At 41.6% G+C, this 24,546-nt stretch overlaps 1 protein-coding gene across 1 annotated transcript in view; it reads right to left on the reverse strand.

Moving 5' to 3' along the window:
- Positions 1 to 24,546, reverse strand: part of LOC126251146 (glutamate receptor ionotropic, kainate 2) — a 1,402,037-nt gene that overhangs the window by 246,638 nt on the left and 1,130,853 nt on the right. Inside the window, exon 8 of the mRNA XM_049951920.1 lies at positions 5,011 to 5,214. Coding sequence (XP_049807877.1) covers positions 5,011 to 5,214 — 204 coding nt within the window. The remainder of the gene's footprint in view (positions 1 to 5,010; positions 5,215 to 24,546) is intronic.

Consider the following 24,546-nt stretch of genomic DNA (forward strand, 5'->3'; position numbering starts at 1 on the left):
AGATAGGAGGGGAAAGTGGGGTAGGGATGGGGAGGGGCCCTGTCTCCCATAAACTGATTAAATTAAGAATATGCAAATTGAGTTGAATAACATTATATCAATTGACATTGATTTGAATTTTGTGTTGTAAGATTCCTTCACTCCAGCAGTGTGGTACAGATTGAATCTTTTTCCCACAATGTACAGATGTGGGGGAGGTGATGGGAAGACTGGGGGCATTTCCCAGGAGGGGGAGAAGTGGCTGAGATCTGAATTAGGGCGTGGTGACAAGAAACGTGTCAGTTTATCCCAGAGTGGTTCGGGTGGACGAGGGGGAGGGTTTGGGGGTTTTGCAGAAGGATGGCTCATCCCCAGGGGGTCATAAAACAATTAGCGTAAAAGTACGTTAAGGGGGTATTTTAATTGATCCATTTAATTAACTAGCTTACCAATTTGATATCAAAAGTGCGTCAAGATGGGCTTGATCGTACTATTGCGGGAAACACAGGTAAACATGAAGTGCGACTTACATATTATTCGTACAAAGTCGCTCATCATGTTTGTCAGTGTTTGTGACATTCAGTTGTCACATGAAGATGCGCTGAGCAGCCGAAAGACAGTTCATGACCAAATAAATATAATTTTACAGAACATTAGGATGTGTTTTAACTTTTTATTATTATTATCATGTTATTCTAACAACAGTTTTCTTACTAGGAAAAAACACTAACAAGACCCACGAATCGAAAATTTTGGGCATAATTCTGATAGTGCGCAGTTCTGAAGTGAAAGTACAGTGTTTAAACTTTCGCACACCTCGGTTGTTTGTCTTCTTGTCTTATAAAGTACTCCATAGGACCTACTGCAGCCGTGTAATGCCTCAAAGCGGATTAGAATACAGAGTAGCAGCAAACTGATTCATCCTATCGGCGGGATGTCATAGGTATTCTGGAATATTGTTCGAGAACACGTAATTCTACGCGAAAAATGAATAGTGACATGTTCAATATTGTATTAACAGTATTCTCGTATTCATATTCTGCAGCTATATGTACACCTCAAAATCAAAGTGAATGAACTTAAGTAAATGAAGAATTATTATGAAATGAAGTTATTTTCAACATGCCAATCATGTTGAAGAATAGCTCATCTCCAGCAAATGTACTTCACTTTAATAGCGCCAGCTTTAAAGCCCAAACAAAATACCGCACAACAGTGATGTTAAAAACTGAATAGCGCTACGCTACTTCTTTAATGACACACTCATTCATTTATTCACACAGCATTTGAGGCTCTGAAAATAAAATATTTCATAAAAAAATGGGTATCTGGCATCAGCTACAGGTTAGATACCGCGCACTTTGACGCAATGAACAAAACGTGTTACCAGTGTTAAAACAGGTTTTCGTAAACCTCTCACTCACACATTCTATTTTACAGCACTTCGTTCTCAGGCATTAAGCTGCTGCAGTGGGCCAGAGTGACAAACAACCACTACCGTCATAGCTGTGTGCTGTCAGACCCATGTCCCCAATTTTCGAACGGTATAGATTTCTGTGATTGATATCGTGTATGTGTGCTTTTTCTCCTTAAAATATGAGGTAAGTTGATGAAGTACTCTTGTTAGCAGCGTTACGAGTACGCTGTTAGAGTTAATATTCGTCTTTCTATTTCTTTTATATTCTGGCATAATCTTCATCGTAGCTGTTCCTCCTGAACATCCAACAATGATCGTGCTCTTATGGGAAGTGTTGCCGACTTTCAATCGTGGGGTCACGGGTTCGATTTCCGGTCTGCTCGAAGATTTTTCCTGCTCGGGACTGGCTGTGTGTGTTTGTGTTGTCTCGATCATCATTCTGCCATCTGCGACACGTAATTCACCTAAGTAGCCTCACCTGGAAAGACTTGCATAGGCGGCCGAACTCCCTGGAAGGGGATGCTGGCCAGACATGCCATACGCATCGTACTCTCATTCCATGGTTCTTGGTACCTTTTCCCCATGTTCTTAGAATCCTGTTGGAATCATACTTTTTGCTCTTCTGTATAATATCCCAGAATTTCTGGGGAATAGTCTGTATTTGAAGGTAAAAAGCAGACTTCTATACTCATGCTGTCACCTAACTTCTTTCGACGCGCAAGTCGCCGAAGTGGCGAAAGGTCTACCCGATGGGAGGACCTAGTCACACGACATTTCCATTACCTAGATTGTTGAAATTTTCCATAAATGTTTTGAGACTGCTGTTGTATTCTGGGTATTTTTTCACTCCGTATAAAGTTTTCAGTAACAGGCTTGAAGGCAGCGCATTCACTGTATTCTCGAATTCATAATCATTCATAAATTTATGAATCTGAGGACCAACGATAATCAAGGCTTCAGTTTCTCTCAACTGATGGAGTGAAATTTCAAAGAAATGTATTTAAAACTGGCTTCACCCTTGCAAGAAAACACTTCAATCTGCATCATCAACCTCAGTGTTATATGTAGAGATGGAAGCAATATGTTTTTGTTGTCTACAAGCTATTCAGGGAAGATGTTTTGAGTCTAAGGTATAAAATATCTCCGGTTTGCCAAACATTTTGCACTCCAGAGCCTTAGCTGTGCTTGGCTACTGCAGTCGATAAAGAGCAGGGCATCTCTGTGTACCAGGCGTACTTTTCTAATAAAATTACTAAAACTAAAAATTAAAGAAACTGTAATTTATTATGAAAAATCTGAATGCGATAGAAGAAAACAAAGAACAGTCTAAGAACAAATTTTTTAAATAATCCGATATCATGTAGACTGATGCAGTATTTAAAATTTTGAAAAATTATAACTGATTAATCAAAAGCTGTGTAAAGTAAAATTGAGATACACCAGTTGAAATACAGTCACGATTAGAACGACTTGGTAAATGAATTTTATACAGTGACGATAGGAGCAATTATTTACCATTCACAGCAGCAGCTTAGCCGGACAAAATCACACCGCAGACATATCCAAACACGTTCGTTTAGCGGGCTAACTTCCGCAACTTCATTACTGATTGTTTGTCTTACTATGGCCACAGCCCCTCATCTCCGACTTCTTGTTCTCTGGAAAAATTTGGTCTATTCGGCGTCCGCTATCATGCTCTGATCTTATCATCAGGGTTATTACTGTTCACCGTGTTTCTTGTAAGCAGAAACGGCCTTATAACACACTCCTGGTGTAATACTGAATTTCCTTATTTGTGTGCATGAGGGTCCCCCCCCCACACATGCTTGCGCGCACCCATTCAATAATGTTTAATCTCTTCACTTCGATATTGCTACTGTGAAAATCAACCAGAGTGTGCAGCGCCGTAGGGTGTATTGTTTGTAATATTGCGTTGTTCATCGCATTCTATCCGTCCTGAGAACTGTTAGCAAAGTGAGGTGTGTCCAAAGTATTTGCTGATTCTGGTGATCAACTGTTTCGGTTCGCACCCATTTTGCGCTGTTTTTTCTATTTTTCGTTGACGGATACCCTTTCTGTTTTACATAAAAAGCTTCACACGTCTTAATTTCATGTGTCTTGTGTGTATCCGTCAATTCTGTCCCGCTGTTCACTGCTATTGCTGTTAATACGGGGGTCACTCCAAAAGATATGCACGCTATTTTTGTAAAAATACAGTTTTCATTCTGCATGTGTGAAAGTTTTACAGTGTGTAGATACATCCCTCCCCCTTGTTTAAAACATTAGTTCAACCTGTTTCCGTGAGTGGCGCCGTCACAGCATGTCTTCAAGATGGCTGTTACATTTGACGTTCGTCAGAAGCAACGTGCTGTCATAGAATTCCTGTGCTGTGAAAACGAGACAGTGGGAAACATCCGCAAGAGGTTGAAAAAGGTGTATGGAGATGCTGCTGTCGATCGCAGTACAGTTAGTCGGTGGGCAAGAAGTTTACGTGATGAAACCGGGCACGGCAATAATGAGGATTCCCCTTGCAGCGGCAGGCCTCGTACTGCACACACTCCAGACAACGTGCAGAGAGTTAACGAATTGGTGACTGCTGACAGACGCATCACGGTGAACGAATTGTCACGCTACGTTGGGATAGAGGAAGGAAGTGTTTGCAGAATACTGAAAGTGTTGGCGTTAAAAAAGGTTTGTGCCAGGTGTGTTCCCAGGATGTTGACAGTGGCTTACAATGAAACAAGAAAATCTGTATGCAGCGAACTTTTGGAACAGTTCGAGAATGGTGGAGATGAATTTCTTGGAAGAATTGCTATGAAACATGGCTCCATCATTTTTCACCAGAGACGAAGAGGCAATCAATGGAGTGGCATCAAGCAAATTAACAGAAGAAAAAAATTCAGAACCACACCTTCTGCTGGAAAAGTTATGGCTACGGTGTTTTTCGATTCTTGCTTGTGGAAATCATGCCAAGTGGAACCACGATAAATTCTAATGCATATGTGACGACACTGAAGAAACTTCAAGCTCGACTGAGTCGTGCTCGACCACATCGGCAAAAGCAGGATGTTTTGCTGTTGCACGACAATGCACGGCCAAATATCAGTTAAAAAGCCATTTAAGCGATCACAAAACTCGGACGGACAACACTGAAACACCCGCCTTACAGTCCTGACCTGGCTCCATGTGACTATCATCTCTTCGGGAAACTGAAAGACTCTCTCCGTGGAGCAAAGTTTGAAGATGATGACTCCCTTGCGCACTCTGCCAAACAGTGGCTCCAACAGGTTGGACCAGAATTTTACCGTGCGGGTATACAGGCGTTGGTTCCAAGATGACGTAAGGCAGTTGAGAGGGATGGAAATTATGTGGAGAAATGAAAATATTGTTCCTAAAGGATGTATCTACATACTGTAAAACTTTAAAACATGTAGAATAAAAGATGGATTAAAAAAATAGTGTGCATTTCTTTTGGAGTGACCCTCGTAATTTATCTCTATCAGCCACGAAATGTTTGCCTACCGAAGTAAACAAGCTCGTTATGAATCTTTCTCCCCGAGTAGCTGTACCTAATGCAGTCACGCAGGTGGCAAGTAGCGGGCGGAGGCGCTTACCTCCCTGGTCATGACGACGAGGGTGATGTTGTTGACGCTGGTCTCGTAGAAGGCGCTGGGGTCGGTGATGTTGACGCCGCCGGCGGGGCTCCAGAAGCCGACGGAGCGCAGCTGCTCGCGCTTCAGCTTCAGCAGGTCCAGCTTGAAGTTGCTGCGCTTCCCCTCCGTGAACTCGATGTGGCCCGTCAGCCCGTGCAGACCCGCCTGCGAGCAGAGGGCAACCGTCGCGATGTAATGGAGCCTACTTCGGCTGCTCGAAAGACGTACTGTGGGTGCAGAAAGTATGGAAACACTAAAATCTCCTAATCGTGTCTAATATGGTGTAGGAAAACCGTTGGCATTCGAAACAGTAATCATCCAGACATCAGGTGATGTTTTACGGTGTATTAATACGGGGTGTTACAAAAAGGTACGGCCAAATTTTCAGGAAACATTCCTCACACACAAATAAAGAAAAGATATTACGTGGACATGTGTCCGGAAACGGTTAATTTCCATGTTATAGCTCATTTTAGTTTCGTCAATATGTACTGTACTTCCTTGATTCACCGCCAGTTGGCCCAATTGAAGGAAGGTAATGTTGTCTTCGGTGCTTGTGTTGAAATGCGACTCATTGCTCTACATTACTAGCATCAAGCACATCAGTACGTAGCATCAACAGATTAGTGTTCATCACGAACGTGGTTTTGCAGTCAGTGCAATGTTTACGAATGCGGAGTTGGCAGATGCCCATTTGATGTATGGATTAGCACGGGGCAATAGCCGTGGCGCGGTACGTTTGTATCGAGACAGATTTCCAGAACGAAGGTGTCCCGACAGGAAGACGTTCGAAGCAATTGATCGGCGTCTTAGGGAGCACGGAACATTCCAGCCTATGACTCGCGACTGGGGAAGACCTAGAACGACGAGGACATCTGCAATGGACGATAACCCTAATGTCAGCGTCAGAGAAGTTGCTGCTGTACAAGGTAACATTGACCACGAGAGTGCTACGGGAGAACCAGTTGTTTCCGTACCATGTACAGCGTGTGCAGGCACTATCAGCAACTGATTGGCCTCCACGGGTACACTTCTGCGAATGGTTCATCCAACAATGTGTCAATCCTCATTTCAGTGCAAATGTTCTCTTTACGGATGACGCTTCATTCCAACGTGATCAAATTGTAAATTTTCACAATCAACATGAGTGGGCTGACGAGAATCCTCACGCAATTGTGCAATCACGTCATCAACACAGATTTTCTGTGAACGTTTGGGCAGGCATTGTTGGTGATGTCTTGATTGGGCCCCATGTTCTTCCACCTACGCTCAATGGAGCACGTTATCATGATTTCATACGGGATACTCTACCTGTGCTGCTAGAACATGTGCCTTTACAAGTACGACACAACATGTGGTTCATGCACGATGGAGCTCCTGCAAATTTCAGTCGAAGTGTTCGTACGCTTCTCAACAACAGATTCGGTGACCGATGGAATGGTAGAGGCGGGCCAATTTCATGGCCTCCACGCTCTCCTGACCTCAACCCTCTCCACTTTCATTTATGGGGGCATTTGAAAGCTTTTGTCTACGCAACCCCGGTACCAAATGTAGAGACTCTTCGTGCTCGAATTGTGGACGGCTGTGATACAATACGCCATGCTCCTGGGCTGCATCAGCGCATCAGGGATTCCATGCGACGGAGGGTGGATGCATGTATCCTCGCTAACGGAGGACACTTTCAACATTTCCTATAACAAAGTGTTTGAAGTCACGCTGGTACGTTCTGTTGTTGTGTGTTTCCATTCCATGATTAATGTGATTTGAAGAGAAGTAATAAAATGAGCTCTAACATGGAAAGTAAGCGTTTCTGGACACATGCCCACATAACATATTTTCTTTCTTTGTGTGTGAGTAATGTTTCCTGAAAGTTTGGCCGTACCTTTTTGTAACACCCTGTATATCATCCTTTTGCTTGATACTGATATTACATAAGGCACTGTAGAAAGTGTAATTTCTTCCCTTTGACTGTGACAAAAAGAAGTTATATTTAATTTGCGTTAACTCTCTCGTGACATAGAAGAGAGGACACTTTTATTTCGAAGCTATTCTAGGATAGTAATAGTTTATAGTTACCGCCTGTGATACGAGAAATTGACTTTATGTTCTGAACCTGACAATCAAGAACATTAAATGTTATGTAAGACTATTTACTTGAACCGAGTCTTTGGTGGTAATCATGTAAGAAAACTGGGACAAAATTATGTATTTCGTGAAAGTCAATAATAGTAATAATAATAATAATGATAATATCATTCAGTTTCATTTATTTAAAAACTGCCAAAATAACTGTGGTACGCAGTTAACTCAGAAACAATTTGGCCGGCCGGAGTGTCTGAGCGGTTCTAGGCGCTACAGTCTGGAACCGCGCGACAGCTACGGTCGTCGGTTCGAATCCTGCCTCGGGCATGGATGTGTGTGATGTCCTTAGGTTAGTTAAGTTTAAGTAGTTCTAAGTTCTAGGGGACTGATGACCTCAGAAGTTAAGTCCCATAGTGCTCAGAGCCATTTGAACCAGTTTTGAAACAATTTGTTTGGTACTGACCATGAAAAGAATAGAAGTTTCCTTTCAAAATAACTGCACTCAGAACTCTTATTGAACTTCGAGAAAAGTAAGTGATCGTTGGTTCTAAAGGATGTAATATGTAAATTGTAACTACACACAAATGATTTTTGAAATAATTGTGAACCAAATGAAAAGCTTCTGTATTTAATGATCCCACTAGCACCGAATGAAATTTATCTTTCTTTTTTATCTAAAATAAAAGAGGGTCTTCAAATGACGTAGTCGTAATGTAACAATATATTTTTATACTTTGAATGGACTTTCAAGTATACATACGCAAATCAGACTGAGACCTAATCGTCTACGAGGCTTCATCACAGGACACCATTTTTAACATTGGTCCATTGTATTTATAATGGTTTCAGTAGCATCTTTGTTTTTATAACAGATACTAATAACGAGGTTGATATGTTACTGTCTTTGAGAGAAGATAAATTTTCAGAAAATTATGTATTTTTTATTTTACGTGTACTTGATGCCGTCATTCATTTGTATAAAAGGAGGGAGTATTTATATATGACTGGGACGCCACAATGGGTTCAGCTACATACTATTCTATATTATGTATATGTAGATAGCCTAAACCAAATGCATTTAGTTTTAACTGTGTGACCGGTTTAAAACAATTTTTCTACTAGATTTCATCTAGACATTGGTAGATGACTCAGACGTGTCTGAACGTTAGATTACTTTCATAATGACATAAGCGCACCATATAGACTTTGATTAATAGTATTCGTCATAGATTATGAATTTAATGTGTGTACATGATGGAAATTATGATGGTTCTCCTTTCAAATCGATATATGATTTGTACTGAAATCAGCTAGACATCAGTTGACATGTTGTAATAAAAAATTTTGGTAAAACATGTTTGATTTTCGATAGTAAAATTACACAGGATACTACAGTAAGTGCAAACTCTGTCCGTTTGTTGTGTGAAAATAAATCAGATGTATTCTGTGTTAATTTTAATTATGGCATATACAGTATAATTGTACCCTTAGATATCGATGTAGTCTTCGATAAAATAAAGTTGTAGATTCATGCCTGTTACTATTACATTTACATAAAGAACCTAAACCAAATGTGTTCTAGTTTTGTACAAATTTTTTAAATATGTTATTTTATAAAAAATGTTTTTTTTAAAGATAGTGTCGAAATTATTGCGTTCTCCGACTTGGCTTTGATTTTATTTAACATAAAACAATTACATAGAACCATATATCCATTCTTTTGTACAACAGAAGTCGGTATTATCAAGTCACACCACATTATTTCCGTATGGTAGGCCTATGTAACAGTTAGAATGTTTACATCGATTCTCAACAGTCGGTTGCTGCTGATATGTGTGAGCACTCGTAGTCGGCGCATTAGTATAATGTATATATTTATTATTTCTTTTATGTTAGACATGCTGATTTCTAGTGAATTTCATGACGGTGATATATATGTGGTGTAACACCACTTACAGTACTAAGGAAAAAGGTGATGAGACGTTATAAAGCATAAGGAAGGTTGTTTTTCCTTAAATTGTGGCAAATGAAAATAGTTGTGTACAATGTTATATCATGCCAGTTAACTATTTAAATGATTAACGGAAAGTCTCATTTTCAGCAGAGGATGGAAAACTGCGATTGAAAGGTTACTCACCTAAATTCCTGTTTCAAAATTATTTGTTTCTCCTTTCACTTTGTAGAGGTATGAATGACAATGACATTTCGTCTACTTTCTCTGTAGAAATTATTGTATCCGTATCAGTATTTTCATAACGAAGTGGGGTTTGCGGTAATGTCACCTTATAGAAAAGCGCATCACGATCAGTGGCTTCTGGAGTGGGGTTTCAATTGAAGTCCAAAAGCGACAGCACAAACTAAAAATCCCAAACATCGGCACTGATGTCTTGAATAACAGACGTTAAAATACTGTAATTCGATACTCAGATATAAATGCAGATCAATCTGCCACTTGTGACGGATGCATAATTACAAAAATATATTTCAAAGAGAGCAAAATTGAACGTCAGAAAAGAGATGCGTGGTCTTTTTCTCTTAATTACTTTTGTTATGGAAAACGGATATGAAATTTGTTTTGTAATCAGCTGCAGTACACCGCTGTCTGACAGGCCGGTTAAGTCAGTGACTGAATGGACAGTTAAAGAAATAAACAGAAAGAATATTAATGGCCTGAACTTCTTCTGCTGATGTAAACAAAATTTTGAAAACCAAGTTTCCTGTGCGTCTGAAAATAATGGTTACGGTTAGCATGTATAATGAGTTGTGACTTATGGAAGTTTGTATGGACTTCTAATGCAAGGATCCTGTAAAACTGTGGGTTGCTCATTGGAGTAACGCAGAGAGACAAGTTGTAGGTTACAAGGGGAAACAGGGGAGAAGAACAGCAAACGAGTAAGGTGTAAGCTGGAGTGGAACACGTGATTTCATCTGTAATGAGAATGACATGGTGATGGTTAGGGCAAGTAACCAGGCTAAACAGATGCAGAATACATTAAAGGAGTTTTTTGCTGTATTTCAAAAGATAAGATCAAGAAAACAAACGTCCTAGCGGAAAGTGGGCTGATGACGTTAGAAAATGTGCAGGTTCTAACATGAGTTTGTACAGCTGAAGACAGTACTGACGGTGTCTGCAGAAGGCCTTTAACTAGCAGTGCATGTCAGATGATGATAATGATGACTACGATGATAATGATGACTGTGACACTGATGATAATGATGAAAATTTCTTCGAGTCCTGCATTTTTGTTACTATGCTACTCAGTTCATTTTGTGACACACCACACGACATATTGAAGCGCAAAACTGGATTACGCAGACTGAACAATTTACCACTAATTGATAGTTCGTATTTGGAATAAAACGATGTGTTGTTATGTCCCCTGTGCCATAGTAGATGCTCGAAGTAAACGTCTTCGGTTGCTAAGAAAACGTTGATAGCTACGAACTAATAGAAGTCCACTGCTATCAGTACGAGCTGCGTGATGACTGTATATGATATTGTGAGGCTTTCGCGTCGGACCTTATACAGGGAAATTCAGGAGGAGTGTCACATAATTCGTGAGGTGATTATACATGTGAAAATAAACGAACTAGTCCTACGAATGTGTGTCTGTTTTTTTTTTTATCGTTACTGCACTGGTACGGGTTGAAGACATCTATGAATTATTATGAAGACAACTGTGAATATTACTTACTAAAATGCTGTGGTGGACAGAATAATGGTGGCAAGTGGAGAAATCGGCATTGGCAGAGCACGCGAAGTTCTGGCAGTAGAGAAGGGCTATCACATCCGCTTGTTCAGAGTAGCTATAGAAATACACATGAGAATGGCTTTAGCAAGGAAGAAGAAAGTCTCAAGGTGAACAGCAAACGAACCTTGCACGTAGTAAGAGGACCGCACCGGAAATGACCACGGAAAAGCCCTTGGACGTTGACGCGTCAGTTGCATATGATCTGCAGCGGAGAGCTCGACTGCAATCCACCACCAGTAATTGAGGGTGGAGGTTTGATACTACCAGCCACTCGTGCTGGCGAAAGGTTAGAAAAATCATCGAACAAACTAACGCCGAAGTACTCGAGACAGAAGCCAACAGGCAGTTTGCCAGTGCTATTGAAATCGTGTGTCTTATGTAAGGTTGGTGCATAATTTTTTAGCGTTTTTGTTTTGCATGTTGGTATTCCGACTGCTGTGGGTTTATTTGCCGATTGTCACTTTTTATTTGTAGTTCGCTGGTGCTATCTGAGTTTATATTTTTTCATTTGGAGATAATAAGCGGAGCTGTGGGCGGTACAAAATGAAGTGCCAAGAAGAGAAATTATGACATTTCTGACGTATTCTTCTGGTTAAGTTCTGAGGATGGGTGACAGCAGCTAAGGCAGCCAGAAACATTTGTGCCATGTATAGGAATAATGCCGTTGGATAAGGCATGGCAAGAAAATGGTTCTCTCTTTTAAGGAGGGTCGTTTCGACATGATTTTCTCGTTTTGACGTTAGTGACTCTCCACTTTCAGGAAGACCTTCGAGATTTGACGAAGATCCACATCTACGTGATTACTCTGCTATTCACAATAAAGTGCCTGGAAGAGGGTTCAATGAATCACCTCAAAGCTGTCTCTCTACCGTTCCACTCTCGAACAGCACGCGGGAAAAACAGCACTTAAATTTTTCTGTGCGAGTCCTGATTTCTCTTATTTTATCGTGATGATCATTTCTCCCTATGTAGGTGGGTGCCAAAAGAACGTTTTCTCAATCGGAGGAGAAAACTGGTGATTGAAATTTCATGAGAAGATACCGTCGCAACGAAAAACGCCTTAGTTTTAATGATTGCCACTCCAATTCACGTAACAGGTCTGTGAAACTATCTCCCCTATTTCGCGATAATACAAAGCGAGCTGCCCTTCTTTGTACTTTTTCGATGTCATCCGTCAGTCCCACCTGATGCGGATCCCACACCACACAGCAGTACTCCAGAATAGGGCGGACAAGCGTAGTGTAAGCAGTATCTTCAGCAGACCTGTTGCACCTTCTAAATGTTCTGCCAATGAATCGCAGCCTTTGGTTTGCTCTACCCACATAATTATCTATGTGATCGTTCCAATTTAGGTTATTTGTAATTGTAATCCATAAGTATTTAGCTGAATTTACAGCCTTCACATTTATGTGACTCATCGCGTAATCGAAATTTAGCTGATTTCTTTTAGTACTCATGTGAATAACTTCACACTTTTCTTTATTCAGGGTCAATTGCCACTTTTCGCACCATACAGACATCTTATCTAAATTATTTTGCAAGTCGTTTCGATCATCTGATGACTTTACAAGACGGTAAATAACAGCATTATCTGCAAACAACCGAAGACTGCTACTCAGATATTCTCCTATGTCGTTAATATAGATCAGGAACAATAGAGGGCCTATAACGCTTCCTTTAGGGAACGCCGGATATTACTTCTATTTTACTCGATGACTTATCGTCTGTTACTGCGAACTGTGACCTTTATGACAGGAAATCACTAATCCAGTCGCACAACTGACGAGATACTCTGCAGGCACTCAGTTTGGTTAGAAGACGCTTGTGAGGATCGGTGTCGAAAGCCTTCTGGAAATATAAAAATATGGAATCAATTTGACATGCCCTGTCGATAGCACTTATTACTTCATGAGTATAAAGAGCTAGTTGTGTTTCACAAGAACGATATTTTCTGAATCCGTGCTGACTATGTGTCAATAAATCTTTTTCTTCGAGGTACTTCATTATCTTCGAATACAGTATATGTTCTCAAACCCTACTGCAAATCGAGGCTAGTGATATAGGCCTCTAATTCAACGAATTACTCCTACTTCCCTTTTTAGGTATTGGTGTTACTTGAGCAATTTTCCAATGTTTAGGTACGGATCTTTCTGTGAGCGAGTGGTTGTATATAATTGCTAAATATGGAGATATTTTATCAGCATACTCTGAGAGGAACCTGACTGGTACACAGTCTGGACCGGAGGCCTTGCCTTTATTAAGTGATTTTAGCTGCTTTGTTACTCCGAGGATATCTACTTCTATGTTTCTCATCTTGGCAGTTGTTCTTGATTGGAATTTAGGAATATTTACTTCATCTTCTTTGGTGAAGGAGTTTCGGAAAACCGTGCTTAATAACTCTGCTTTAGTGGCACTGTCATCAGTGGCTTCACCGTTGTTATAGCGCAGTGAAGGTATTGATTGCGTCTTGCCTCTGGTGTGCTTTATATGTGACCAGAATCTCTTTGTGTTTTCTGTCAGATTTCGAGACAGATCGTTTAAACACAGTAATCCACAATGATCCACGTCAGTGTGATGAACTGTGATCATTCCACTATAGTACGACATTTGCATGCAATGGCGAAGGTTCAAAAATCGTGTTGATGGGTACCGCATGCTCTAAGCCAAAATCACGAAAATCAGAGGGTGACCGTATGTGCATCTTTCTTTACTCGTAGTCTGGCTCATGAACAACACCGACCATTCCTATCCTGCACCGTTACTGACGACGATAAATGGTGTCTTTAAGTTAACGTAAGGAAAAGAAATGAATGGTTGAGCCCAAACAAAGCAGCAAATTCTAGTACAAAGACAGACAAAAAGACTATACAGGAGCTGAGTTGGAAACTCATCCCACGCCCGTCTTACTCACCTAATCTTGTGCTCTTAGATTATCAACTTTCCCGCTTTCTATCGAACAACATTCAAAAAACTTCCTTTCTGTACGAAAATGCCCTCCGAACATGGCTCGACGACTTCTTTCCCACGAAACCACATGATTTCTACAGTAGTGGAATCGAAAAGTTAACCCAGTGTAGGCAGAATGCTGTGAATTATGAAGGAGAATATATTATTGATGACCCAAGTATGTGTTACATGTATATGTTGTGTTTACTGAGCGTATGGAAACACGCTACGAACTTATGTACCAACCCAATATCACACCAATAATTAGAAAATTAAAGACGTGTGTTTTTCACTTTTTTATTACTAATTCTACTCGCAACACGTTTTGCGGACAGTATCCACCCATACCACTGAATGTACCTGCACAATTATCTCGAGCTACAACACATAGTGCAGGGGCTATGACGTCATAAAGTTGAGATGTGTGAAAAGCGAGCTTTCTCTTAAATATGAACGTTAATCACACAGACTATACTCATAAAGGTTTTGATAACGAGATCACTTAGCGACTTCCAACAAACATTAAATAGCCTTTTAACTATTTCCTATACTTTACCTCTACCATCTGGTGAGCAAGATCTAAGAGACAGGCGAAATACCCTCAGACTTCAAGAATATAATAATTCCAATCCCAAAGAAAAGAGATGTTGACAGATGTGAAAATTACCAAACTATCAGTTTAATAAGTCACGGCTGCAAAATGATAATGCGAATTCTTTACAGACGAATGAAAAAACTGGTAAAAGCCGACCTCGAGGAAGATCAGTTTGGATTCCGTAGAAATATTGGAACACGTGAGGCAACAATGACCCTACGACCTATCTTAGAAGATAGATTAAGGAAAGGCAAACCTACGTTTCTAGCATTTGTAGACTTAGAGAAAGCTTTTGACAATGTTGACTGGAATACTCTCTTTCAAATTCTGAAGGTGCCCAGGGGTAAAATACAGGGAGCGAAAGGCTATTTACAGTTTGTACAGAAACCAGATGGCAGATATAAGAGTCGAGGGGCATGAAAGGGAAACAGTGGTTGAGAAGGGAGTGAGTCAGCGTTATAGCCTATCCCCGATGTTATTCAATTTGTATACTGAGCAAGCAATAAAGGAAACAAAAGAAAAATTCGGAGTAGGTATTAAAATCCATGGAGAAGAAATAAAAACTTTGAGGTTCGCCGGTGACATTGTAATTCTGTCAGAGACAGAAAAGGACTTGGAAGAGCAGTTGAACGGAATGGACAGTGTCCTGAAAGGAGGATATAAGATGAACATCAACAAAAGCAAAACGAAGATAATGGAATGTAGTAGAATTAAATCGGGTGATACTGAGGGAATTAGATTAGGAAATGAGACACTTAAAGTAGTAAACGAGTTTTGCTATTTGGGGAGCAAAATAACTGATGATGGTCGAAGTAGAGAGGATATAAAATGTAGACTGGCAATGGCAAGGAAAGCGTTTCTGATGAAGAGAAATTTGTTAACATTGAGTCTAGATCTAAGTGTCAGGAAGTCGTTTCTGAAAGTATGTGTATGGAGTGTAGCCATGTATGGAAGTGAAACAAGGACGATAAGTAGTTTGGACAAGAAGAGAATAGAAGCTTTCGAAATGTGGTGCTACAGAAGAATGCTAAAGATTAGATGGTAGATCACAAAACTAATGAGGAGGTATTGAACAGAATTGGGGAGAAGAGGAGTTTGTGGCACAACTTGACTAGAAGAAGGGATCGGTTGTTAGGACATGTTCTGAGGCATCAAGGGATCACCAGTTTAGTATTGGAGGGCAGCGTGGACTGTAAAAATCGTAGCGGGAGACCAAGAGATGAATACACTACGCAGATTCAGAAGGATGTAGGTTGCAGTAGGTACTGGGAGATGATGAAGCTTGCACAGGATAGGGCAGCATGGAGAGCTGCATCAAACCAGCCTCAGGACTGAAGACAACAACAACAACAACTTTTCCTTGCTTGTAGACCCACCATGAAAATAAAAAGAAAAGGAAAATAGCTTATTGCTTTTTGACTCACTAATTCATTTGTAAAGTAATCAGACGATTGAAACTGTCTTATAATTGTCAGTGTCATTCTTTATATAATGGGGGCTGTGAGGATTATTGATTATGTCTCATTGGAAATAAGTCGTGAAGTGTTTGATCGAAGATGATGTTAGATATTCGCCATCACTTTTACGACCTACACATTGGGCAGATACAGTGTCGTCTTGGTACAGCCTGACATCTCTGAGTGGAACACCATTTTGCTGGTTGTCTTACAAAGAGCTCCAGGGTGGCAGGGGAAGCGTATCGAGAATTACTGTACTTAGAACTGTGTCGGTTTACGATATTGTTGAGTTTGAATTTTCTTTTATCAGATCAAAAACATTTTCTGAGAAACATGTCTTTCTCGCGAATCTTACCTTCAAACCACACGCAGTACTTTAAGTTACCAAACTGGTCGTTCTCGTTCGTTGGGATCACTATTCTCAAAAAGGACGCTAGGCGTCTTGCTATCTTCAATTCCCGGCGTAGCCTTGAGCAGCTTACGCCACTTTATCGTTCACATTTATGCGAAGGGTTTCTGTGGTAATAGTGTAAAGTGCTCCAACTCAAGAAAACTGACAGCTGAACGTATTTCTCGTTGGAGTATTAAGCTCATTGCTAATATTACCTGCACTTTTATTTTGCCCCGAACATAGACAACGGTTCTTCACGTTTTTGGCTGTTACCAAACCTGTTATGACATATGTGAAATAGCTACTCACTGTTTTTGTACTTGTTGTAGTACTTCAATACAGCATTAAATAGCTCTCAAAAAAGATTCGAACCAGTACTTTCAGCAAAAGGTTTTTTTGCTTGAATCTCGCACATAACTCACGTGGCCTTCGAAATATACATCTGAATCTACAGACATACCACTGCTAGTCATATCCTTTCCTGTTCCACTTGGAAAGAGAGAGAGAGAGAGGGAAAAGATACTGTCTACAGGCCTCCGTACGACCCATAATTGCTCTCATCTTCGTGGTACTTAGGCAAAATAGACGGTGGTCTTAGTAGAATCGTTCTGCAGTCAGTTTCTCTAAATTTTCTTAATAGTGTTCCTCAAAGAGAACGTCACCTCCCCTCCAGGGATACCCATTTGAGTTCCCAAAGCATCACTGTAATAAATTTAGCAGCCGGCCTGTGAAGTGCTCTGATGTCTTCCGTCAATCTGACCTGGTGTGGATCCCAAACACTCGGGCAGTATTGAAGAAAGTCTCGAACTAGCGTTATAAACACGGTCTTCTTTACAGGTGAACCACTCTTTCCTAAAATTCTCCCAATAAATCGAAGTCGACCATTCGCCTTCCTTACCACTAACTTCACATGGTCGTTCCATGTCATATCGCTTTGCAACGTTACGCCTAAATATTTAGTCGACGTGACTCTTGCAAGGTGCACACAACTAATGCTGTATTCGAACATTAAGATATTGTTTTTACTACTGATCTGCGTTAACTTACATTTTTCTACATTTACATCAAGCTGCCATTCGTCACAACAATTAGAGATTTGTTCTAAGCCATCCTGTATTCTCCTACGGTGATTCAACGATAACAACTCAGGCCAGACGGAAAGCTTTGTGTCGAGAGGTCATCAAGAGTACACAAGTGGGCCTTCGGTTCCGAAAGCCCATATCGATGTTTCGTTGAATTGTTGGCACGCTGATACTTGTTGTTAGCCCGGCATTGAAATCTGCAGCAATTTGCGGAAGGGTTGCACTTCTGTCACGTTGAACGTTTCTCTTCAGTCGCCGTTGGTCCCGTTCTTGCAGCATTCTTTTCCAACCGCAGCGATTTCGGAGATTTGATGTTTTATCTGATTCCTGATATTCAAGCTTCGCTTGTCAAATGGTCGTACGGGAAAATCCCCACTTCATCGCTATCTCGGAGATGCTGTGTCCCATCGCTCGTGAAACAACTATAACACCACGTTCAGGCACACTTAAGTCTTGATAAGGTGCCGTTGTAGCAGCAGTAACCGATCTAACAACTGTCGCAGATACTCGACTTATATAGGAGTTGCCCACCGCAGCACCGTATTCTGCCTGTTTACATATCTCTGTATTTGAAAACGCATGCCTATACCAGTTTCTTTGGCGCTTCACTGTATACTCGGTAGGTTAAATTCGCCTCCAACTAATGCTGCGCGATGCGGGTATTTCCGCGCTAACAGGAGGAGATTGTAAGATTCACTTTCGTTCCAAAAATATAAAGTTTTCGTGTACCCCAGCTTATTGGTCATTTTTCCATGATTTATTGTTCCGTGAAGTCAATGTGTCTTCATCGCCATCGATACTGTTTCGTATAACAAACATTTTATGCAATGTCGCTTACAAGCAGGAAGAGTTTATAGGAGAAATAATGAAGGGAAGAGTAGGGTTCAACGTCCTGTCGACGGCTATGTCATTAGGGACGCAGCACAGACGCGGCTTGGGGCATGGTGAAGGAAAGCAGACTTGGCTTTTTCTGGGAAACCATCTCGGCATTTGCATTAATCCAATTATGGAAACTAAGAGCAAATCTGAATGGTCGGACAAGGATTTAAACCAGCGACCTTCCAAATATAAGTGATACCGAACCGCCTCTCCTCCTTGCTTAGGTTCGCTAGAGCTGATCACCTGTATCCTTCCATCAGCAAACACTGACCGTCCTCACACAGGCTTTTACATCAGATGTGATCACGCCACTGTTTACGTCAACCACCTGCATTGCGTTAGTCCAGTGCCTTCTTTCCATCCCTAACGAGGTACGCTTATGCATTGGTACGATTAGCCAAAAGTATCAGAAACCACTGCAACCTCGTTTGGTAGTTACACTAGGTAACGTTTCATTAATGACGCTTTGCAAGGTTTCTTTTCGTACGTCTGTTCTAATCAACAAGAGAAAACAGAGCATTTGAATTCCGAATCCTCTTCCCATCTCGCCAAGAGGATCGTCTTTGGAAGGTCTACTGGCGTCGTACGCCGGCGAGCCTGCCTTCCGATTTGCAATGCAAACTTTAAGGATGTAACCCGAATCACGAACAGGACTTCGATCTCTGCCCGGTAGTATTAAATACTTAATTAGGGCTTCAGTGGAACCGTTTCCCAAAGTCAACTTTGTAAGCTGTAGAAGTTTTTCAACAGCGTTTCAGCCATTCGGATATGGAACCGCTTCTTAGGTGAAAATATTTCTTAGCCATTATGTTTGTATCCGTGTCGTAGATTTTCGCCGTTTATCTATAAAAGGGCAATGAAAAGTCTTATACTTTATGATGATAGTCGTGTTTGACAGGAACTGAATATTTTTTTCTGAGAATAAAGATTACGGAGAAGCCGAGAATAATCTCTTCGAATATTATCGTTAAGGAATATGAACGAATACTACTTGCGAATAACTGCCATTTTCCTGTTGAGTTGAAAGAATACAGTTTCTTCTGTAAAATTCTGCTCTGCTCTCCTGTTTGTCATACAGTGATTAGCCAGAACATTATGAGTAAAACTGTGAGGGACGGGAAAAACCCACCGTGGTTCAACAACAAAGTTAGGAAACTACTGCGAACGCAGAGATAGCTTCACTGCAAATTTAAACGCAGCCAAAACCTCTCCGACAAACAGAAGCTAAACGTTGTCAAAGTTAGCCTAAGTAGGGCTGCGCGTGAAGCTTTCAGTGAATTCGAAAGTAAAATTCTATCTACCGACTTGACAGAAAATCCTCGGAAGTAGTGGTCTTACGTTAAATCAGTAAGTGGATCGAAACAGCATATCCAGACACTCTGGGATGATAATGGCATTGAAACAGAGGATGACACGCGTAAAGCTGAAATACTAAACAACTTTTTCCAAAGCTGTTTCACAGAGGAAGACCGCACTGCAGTTCCTTCTCTAAATCCTCGCATGAACGAAAAAATGACTGACATCGAAATAAGTGTCCAAGGAATAGAAAAGCAACTGAAATCACTCAACAGAGGAAAGTCCACTGGACCTGACGGGATACCAATTCGATTCTACACAGAGTAGAACTTGCCCCCCTTCTAACAGTCGTGTACCGCAAGTCTCTAGAGGAACGGAAGCTTCCAAATGATTGGAAAAGAGCACAGGTAGTTCCAGTTTTCAAGAGGGGTCGTCGAGTAGATGCGCAAAACTATAGACCTCTATCTCTGACATCGATCTGTTGTAGAATTTTAGAACATGTTTTTTGCTCGCGTATCATGTCATTTCTGGAAACCCAGAATCTACTCTGTAGGAATCAACATGGATTCCGGAAACAGCGATCGTGTGAGACCCAACTCGCTTTATTTGTTCATGAGACCCAGAAAATATTAGATACAGGCTCCCAGGTAGATGCCATTTTCCTTGACTTCCGGAAGGCGTTCTATACAGTTCCGCACTGTCAACTGATAAACAAAGTAAGAGCCTACTGAATATAAGACCAGCTGTGTGGCTGGATTGGAGAGTTTTTAGCAAACAATACACAGCATGTTGTTCTCAATGGATAGGTGTCTACAGACGTTAAAGTTACCTCTGGCCACAGGGGAGTGTTATGGGACCATTGGTTCAAATGGCTCTGAGCACTATGGGACTTAACATCTATGGTCATCAGTCCCCTAGAACTTAGAATTACTTAAATCTAACTAACCTAAGGACATCACACACATCCATGCCCGAGGCAGGATTCAAACCTGCGACCGTAGCGGTCACGCGGTTCGAGACTGTAGCGCCTAGAACCGCACGGTCACACTGGCCGGCCATGGGACCATTGCTTTTTACAATATATATATAAATGACCTACTAGATAGTGTCGGAAGTTCCATGCAGCTTTTCGCGGATGATGCTGCAGTATACAGAGAAGTTGCAATATTAGAAAATTGCACCGAAATGCAGGAAGATCTGCAGCGGATAGGCACTTGGTGCAGGGAGTGGCAACTGACCCTTAACATAGACAAATGTAATGTATTGCGAATACATAGAAAAAAGGATCCTTTATTGTATGATTATATGATAGCGGAACAAACACTGGTAGCAGTTACTTCTGTAAAATATCTGGGAGTATGCGTGCAGAACGATTTGAAGTGGAATGATCATATAAAATTAATTGTTGGTAAGGTGGGTGCCAGGTTGAGATTCATTGGGGGAGTCCTTAGAAAATGTAGTCTATCAACAAAGGAGGTGGCTTACAAAACACTCGTGCGACCTATACTTGACTATTGCTCATCTGTGTGGGATCCTTACCAGGTCGGGTTGACAGGAGATATAGAAGATCCAAAGAAGAGCGGCGCGTTTCGTCACAGGGTTATTTGGTAAGCGTGATAGCGTTACGGAGATGTTTAGCAAACTCAAGTGGCAGACTCTGCAAGAGAGGCGCTCTGCAATGCGGTGTAGCTTGCTGTCCAGGTTTCGAGAGGGTGCTTTTCTGGATGAGGTATCGAATATATTGCTTTCCCCTACTTATACCCCCCGAGGAGATCACGAATGTATAATTAGAGAGATTCGAGCGCTCACGGAGGCTTTCCGGCAGTCGTTCTTTCCGCGAACCATACGCGACTCGAACAGGAAAGGGAGGTAATGACAGTGGCACGTAAAGTGCCCTCCGCCACACTCCGTTGGGTGGCTTGCGGAGCATAAATGTAGATCTAGATGAGCACCGACCTACTATCGATGTAAAACCGTCGAGGCGATAGCAGCGTTACTTGGCGAGGAATGACTGTTGGACACAAACACGGTGCATGTAGTATCAGTATGCGTGCTGTCCATATAGAAAGGGGAAGGCGTGCAATCTATCTGACTTTGAGCATTATGATGGCCCGGAGGTTCGGAACGAGTATTTCGGAAACAGAATGACATGTAGAGTGTTCGTGTAGCGCTGTAGTGAGTGTCTTCAACAAGCGCCGAAACCACTTCCAGACGTCATGAGGTTGGGTGGGCACCCTTCATTATATATGTCGGAAGTCGTTGGCTCGGCAGACTGGTAAAACAGGAAATGCGACGAACTGTGGCGTACACTGATTGCAGACAACGTACACCTCCCTCATGATGATCATGTTTCCCTACATCAGTGGTATTTTTCAACAAGTCAATGCGCTATTTCAAGGCCAGTAGCGTGATGGTGTTGTTCGAGGAACACAATGGCGATTTCCAATCGATTTTCTGGTCTCCCAATTCGCCAGATCTGAACCCAACTGAAGACATCCGGGACGCAATCGAAGGTGGCGCCAGAGCTGTTAGGGGGAATTAGGTGACTTGTGTGTGCAGGTGTCATGCCAGATCCCTCTATCGACCTACCAAAGACTCACTGCGTGCATGCCACGATGCGCCGTCACCGTTATCCGTGCCAAAGGTGGAAACACCGCCTATTAGGATCAAAAAATGTTTCAAATGGCTCTGAGCACTATGGGACTTAACATCTGAGGTCATCAGTCCCCTAGAACTTCGAACTACTTAAACCTAACTAACCTAAGGACATCACACACATCCATGCCCGAGGCAGGGTTCGAACCTGCGACCGTAGCAGTTTCGCGGTTCCAGACTGAAGCGTCTAGAACCGCTAGGCCACACCTGCCGGCTACCTATTAGGTGGGTGGTCATAATGGTTTGGCTGTTCAGTGAACACAGTGATGAAACACATAATTTGTCCACATTGCAATGTGTTTATATTTCCAATTGATGCGTTTCGGCTATAGGTATCGCAGGATTAAAATAAAACGTGTTACATAGATACAATTTAGTGCGCCCACAATTACACTGTATTGTACTGCGCTGCACTGTACTGTACTGTACATTGAGAAGTGCTTTGCTCCGCGATACCGTTGTCGGCGTAATACATTATATCTATACTACAGGTTTTATTTTAATTTGATGATGTCTGTGACTGAAGCGCGTCATAAGGTAAAGTAAATACGCTGCTAAGTGTACAAATTCTGTGTAAATGCTGTATACCAACGGTGACCTCTGTAAGCTCTCCTATCCTGTGTACGAACGCGTGATAAAAGTATGCTTCCGATCTTTTTACGTAAAAAAACTTACTGTTTTTTAAACAAAACAAAAGTTATTAACATTCTACATATTTATTCTTCAAGTCTACTTATCTAATTCTCTACATAATCAGATCGGCGAGATCGCAACGAGATATCTGTTTCTTGATACCATCTCTGTAGAATGTTTGATTCTGTTGACGGAGCCACAACCTCAACTCTGCTTGCACCACATCATCACTATCAAAGTCAAGTCCTCCAAGGTGATCTTTAAGTTTTGAAAACGAATGTAAATCGGATGCGGCCAATTCGGGAATGTATGGAGCATAACCGACGACAGCGAACACAAGGCGTCGAATTGTTGCAGATGTCGCAGCGCTTGTGTGTGGTTTGGCTTTGTAATGCTGAAGGAGAGTGTGCTTCATGTGTAGACGAATTCTTCGCATTCGAAAATAGATTACAAAATGTTGTTTCTCATTCACCGAAATAGTTGCGTTACACATCGCCACGTTACACGTTACAATGTGGAGCTCTCTGGGGGCAGGCCGCTGCAAATATGTATACACGAAGAATCAAGATGTAGAATGTTAAAGGACTTTGTTTTATTTAGAAAGCCTTAAGCTCTTACACATAAAAAATTCGGAGGCGTTACTTTTCAACATGCTTTAAGAGTACGTATAAAATACTGTATGTCTCTAGCTATTCGAGACGATGCTACTGAAGAACAAAGAAAACGCAAGAATTTAAACTCTAGCAGAGCAGTAAGTACGAGGGTTAACTGAAAAGTAATGCTTCCACCTTCGTAACCCTTCAACAGTAGGCAGCATTGGTATGCGGCAGGTACTGGCTTGTCCCGTAGCCTCTTCTCTGCAGCTCCAGTTGGCGGGAAGCCTTAGCATTGAACGGTTGTGTTGTTACCGTGTAAAGTATGGGACCCCGCGCAGACGGTAGGTCAATGCGATTTTAGCAACGTGCACTCACTGAATTATTGGCACCAGAAGGTGTCATCCCAAAGGAGATTCATCAGAGAATGAAAGCAGTTAATGGTGATTGTATTGACGTGAGTACTATGCGTCGTTTAAAGATTTTGAGTCGGGAACATCTGACCTGCGTGACAAACAAAGAGTTGGACGTCCTGTGACAGCAACCACCAAGTTTCACAAGCAAAATGTTGGCAGTTTGATTCAGGACGATCGTCGTATCACTCAGAGAGAAACTGCAAGCTCAATCGGCATTTCTCAAGAACGTGTGGGTCACATTATTGCTTTTCTTGGCTATCGGAAGATCTGTGCACGATATGTACCTCGTATGCTGTCTCCTGAAATGAAACCAAAGACTTGAAATTTGCCAGGAACTCCTCTCGCGTTACGAGAATGAAGATAACGCCTTTCTCCATTCAACTGTGACAGGAGACGAAACGTGGGTACACCACTACGACCCGGAGACGGAACGTTAGTCTATGCGATATCGACGCAAAGACTCGCCCCAGAAAAAGCAAATCAAGACGCAGCCCTCAGCTGGAAAAATCATGGCCACAGTGTTCTGGTACGCAGATGTTGTTATCCACGTTAATTTCCTTGTTTGTGGAACAACAATATATTCAGAGCGTTGCATCACAACGCTGAGAACTCTGAAACGACGGCTAACAAGGGTCCGAAAGGAAAAGGGAAATGTTTTCCAGCAGCATGACAATGCCAAACTACACACTTCACATACCACCACAGCAGAGACTCAATCTC

Source organism: Schistocerca nitens, chromosome 1 (genome assembly GCF_023898315.1).
Source record: "Schistocerca nitens isolate TAMUIC-IGC-003100 chromosome 1, iqSchNite1.1, whole genome shotgun sequence".
NCBI lineage: Eukaryota > Metazoa > Arthropoda > Insecta > Orthoptera > Acrididae > Schistocerca > Schistocerca nitens.